This window comes from Typha angustifolia, chromosome 1, assembly GCF_048772165.1.
Source record: "Typha angustifolia cultivar Huaian chromosome 1, ASM4877216v1, whole genome shotgun sequence".
Taxonomy (NCBI): Eukaryota; Viridiplantae; Streptophyta; class Magnoliopsida; order Poales; family Typhaceae; genus Typha; species Typha angustifolia.
The window spans coordinates 10,446,812-10,450,637 of record NC_133239.1 but is presented as its reverse complement, the minus strand read 5'-3'; the positions used below and the strand labels follow the sequence as shown (position 1 = coordinate 10,450,637).

Here is a 3,826-nt window from a genome sequence, read left to right as displayed (position 1 = left end):
TACGATTGTGCTTATGAAGGATATTTATTACTGTCAATGAAATTTTGAGCATTGAAATATTGAAATATTAGATCTCAGCTCCAATGTCATACGAGATACCACACCGTAGGTGGAAACAATCTTGACTCCGACTTTTGATTTGGATTATTTAGTAAGGAAAAATGCATGCATGATTTATAGTTTATCTTCCAAAATCATATCACACCATGGAATTGATTAATTATTTCTTATGCCACTTCAACTACTATTCTATTATGTTTTTTTCTTGGAAATTCAATTTGTGACTATTATTGCTTGACTTAGTGGACTTCATATCTTGTCATGTAGTAACTGAAGAAAGAAGAACATCATAATAACAATGCAATGAGATATCTCTCAATACCTCTGAGTGATTGTATAACGTACTTGGTCCACTATATATGTTGGTGTGGAGTGGGAATAATAAAACCATGGCTAAGCTTACGTCCTCCACCACCCATGGAGTTTTAGTTCTACGTCTCTGTCTTCTACTCCTCCACATCTTCTCTCCCGCTCTATCTCTAGAGACCACCAAACTACGAGGAAGTTGCGTTGCAAGTGAGAGAGATGCACTTCTCACCTTTAAGGAGGGCATCAATACTCTACATGGGAGTTTATTATCTTCTTGGGAAGGCCAAGATTGCTGCAGATGGAGGGGTGTCCTGTGTAGCAACAAGACGGGGCACGTTGTCAAGCTCGACCTCCGAGTCGACCCCGACGAGTTTCCATGGGCTTCCATTAGCAGCGACATTAGCCCTTCTCTTCTCACTCTAGAGCATCTTAACTACCTCGACCTAAGCTTCAATGACTTCGGAGGTCAGCAGATACCGAAATTCATGGGCTCCTTCAAGAACTTGAAGTATCTCAACCTCTCTAATGCGGGCTTTCGTGGTAGCATACCTCCTCAGCTTGGTAATCTAACTAAGCTGCTCCATCTTGATCTTAGTGGTGATTACCATTTGCAATCGGTTGATCTGGTAGCTTGGTTACCACATCTCTCCTCTTTGAAGCACCTCGATATGAGTGAGGTGAACCTCAGTGCTGCTGTGGATTGGGTACAGGCCTTGAGCTTGCTTCCAACTTCTCTAAGAGTCCTTCATCTATCTTATTGTAATCTCGACGCCACACTCGCTTCTCTCCCTTTTTACTCTTCTAATCTCACATCACTTGTGACCCTTGATCTTATGGGTAACTACTTTCATGGTCCTATTCCTGATGGGCTGCTGGAAAACATGACCTCCCTCAAAGAACTTTATCTCAGAGACAATGATCTCGTCGGCATGATACCGGAGACTATGAAGAATCTACACAAATTGAAAGTGCTCGATCTAAGATGGAATCAGATCAATGGGGACATAGCAGAATTGATGGAGAGGTTGCCAAGCAAGTTACAGTCATTGTGGTTGGGCACAAATGATTTGATAGGCAACTTGCCAAATTGGATTAATAATATGACCAGTCTAAGCACTCTTGATCTCGGTTACAACAGTCTCACCGGTTACATACCTTCCGGGATAGGAAAGCTCACTAATCTCAATTACTTGGAATTGAGTTCCAACCAGTTGGTCGGCATGATATTAGAAGACCATTTTACAAGCCTGACGAGATTAGAGACACTATACCTGTACAACAACTCCCTGGCCATGGGAGTAGGCCCAAATTGGATCCCTCCATTCAGATTGAAGAAAGTCGACTTGAGCTATTGCAAGATGGGACCCCATTTTCCTGCATGGATTCAATCACAGACTAACATTACTTCTCTAGGTATGTCTAGTGCAGGAATCACGGACAGGTTGCCAAGTTGGTTTTGGAATGTAATTTCTCGAATCCAATATCTTGACCTCTCCCATAACCAGATCAGCGGAGTGTTACCAATGACTCTAGAGTTCCTATCAACAGCAGAATCTATAATCCTACATTCAAACCAATTCAAAGGTCGGTTACCAAAGTTATCGATGGGTCTTTGGTACTTAGATCTCTCAAGAAATTATATATCAGGTCCACTTCCACTAAACCTTGGATCTATAGAGTTGAATTACTTGCTTCTTTCAAACAACCTTATCAAGGGAACCATCCCATCATCTTTGTGTGACCAATTGCAGTCCTTAGAAGTTCTAGATCTATCAAACAACCACCTCTCAGGACAGCTTCCTGAATGCTGGACTAGTGGTAACTCTTTTAGAGCCAAAAGTGATTGGAGAGATGTAGGTTGTTATCTCGTCATGGTAAATTTCTACAACAACAATCTCTCCGGTAAATTCCCTTTATTTTTTCGAGGTTGCCAATATCTTTCATTTCTTGATCTCTCCTATAATAATTTCTTTGGAAACTTACCATCATGGATAGGAACAAGACTACCAAATTTAGCCTTCCTCCTATTGAAGTCTAACATGTTTTCTGGCCATATTCCTATTAAGCTTTCAAAACTTGACCAACTTCAAGTTTTGGACCTTGCTCACAACAATCTATCAGGAATCATAGATCCGTCCCTCGTGAACTTCAAAGCAATGACACTTACCTCCCCATATACAAGTGATCTCAATACATTTGTAGCAAGTATAGTTGAGAATATTGATGGTAACAATGATCCCTTTAGCTTATTTATGATCACAAAAGGGCAAATTTTAGAATACCAAAATGACAACATCTTTTTCTTGTTGAGTCTGGATTTGTCAGGAAATAGTTTAACTGGAGAGATCCCTGAACAGATAGGTGCCCTTGTTGGATTAAAAAACTTGAACTTGTCATCAAATCGATTGATTGGAAATATTCCACAAACAATGAATGGTCTACTATCATTGGAATCGCTTGACCTGTCAAATAACGAGCTCTTTGGTGAAATTCCTCCAACTCTGTCAGTTCTAACCTTTTTGAGCCACTTGAACTTGTCCTACAATAATTTTTCAGGAAGAATTCCATCAGGAGGTCAGCTTGAAACATTCCTCGATCCAACTATCTACATCGGCAACAACAATCTTTGTGGGCCTCCTACTTTCAAGAATTGCTCAGGAAATCAAACTACTATGAGTGATCTTACAGAACATGAAGATGGATACGATATGTCATCTTTTTATCTCAGCATGGGTCTAGGATTTGCAATGGGGTTTTGGATGGTTTTTGGTACCTTGCTGTTGAAGAGGACATGGAGAACAACATATTTTCTCTTCGTTGACGACATTTGTGATAGAATATATGTATTTATGGTTCTCAAGTGGGCTAGACTCAATGCCAGGATTAAGAAGAAATAAAGCAGAGGAGCAGCGTTGCTATTGAAGGAGTTTGGAAGGTTCGAACTATGGAGATTGGTCACTGATCAAAGGCTTAGAAGGCCAAACCCAACATATAATATATAATCTTCTATTTATACTTATGATACACATGCAGAAATAATAGTCTTTTCAGTAATACTATGATATTACCCTACACACTTTACCAAATTAGATGCTTGTTTTCTTAATTTCCGCTGATTTTGCTACAAATTTAATGCTCATGCCACCACCATTTGAAAAATGAGATGAATTATGCCAACAGAGAAATCATGTTGATATATATGTTTAGCTTAGATATGCTTCATAAATATATGCCATTGACCATGCGAGATAAATGGATTGGTATTTACTTCTCATCGTAGTTACAAATAATGGTTAAATAATCGACCTTAATGTAGATTTTACTGCAGCTCCAACTGCATAAATTATTGTTGGAACTTTTCAAATAACACTCTACATTTATTATTTTTGAATTAACACTGTATCTTTAAAAATTTTATACTATAAATTCTCTTTTTTCTTTATAATTTTTATATAAC

The 3,826-nt window shown here is 38.8% G+C and overlaps 1 protein-coding gene across 1 annotated transcript; it reads left to right on the top strand.

Annotated features, from left to right (window-relative positions):
• Positions 1-449: 449 nt before the first annotated feature.
• Positions 450-3,266, top strand: LOC140767450 (receptor-like protein EIX2). Its single transcript, XM_073107370.1, has one exon. The coding sequence runs from the start codon at positions 450-452 to the stop codon at positions 3,264-3,266; it is 2,817 nt and encodes a 938-aa protein (XP_072963471.1).
• Positions 3,267-3,826: the final 560 nt, after the last annotated feature.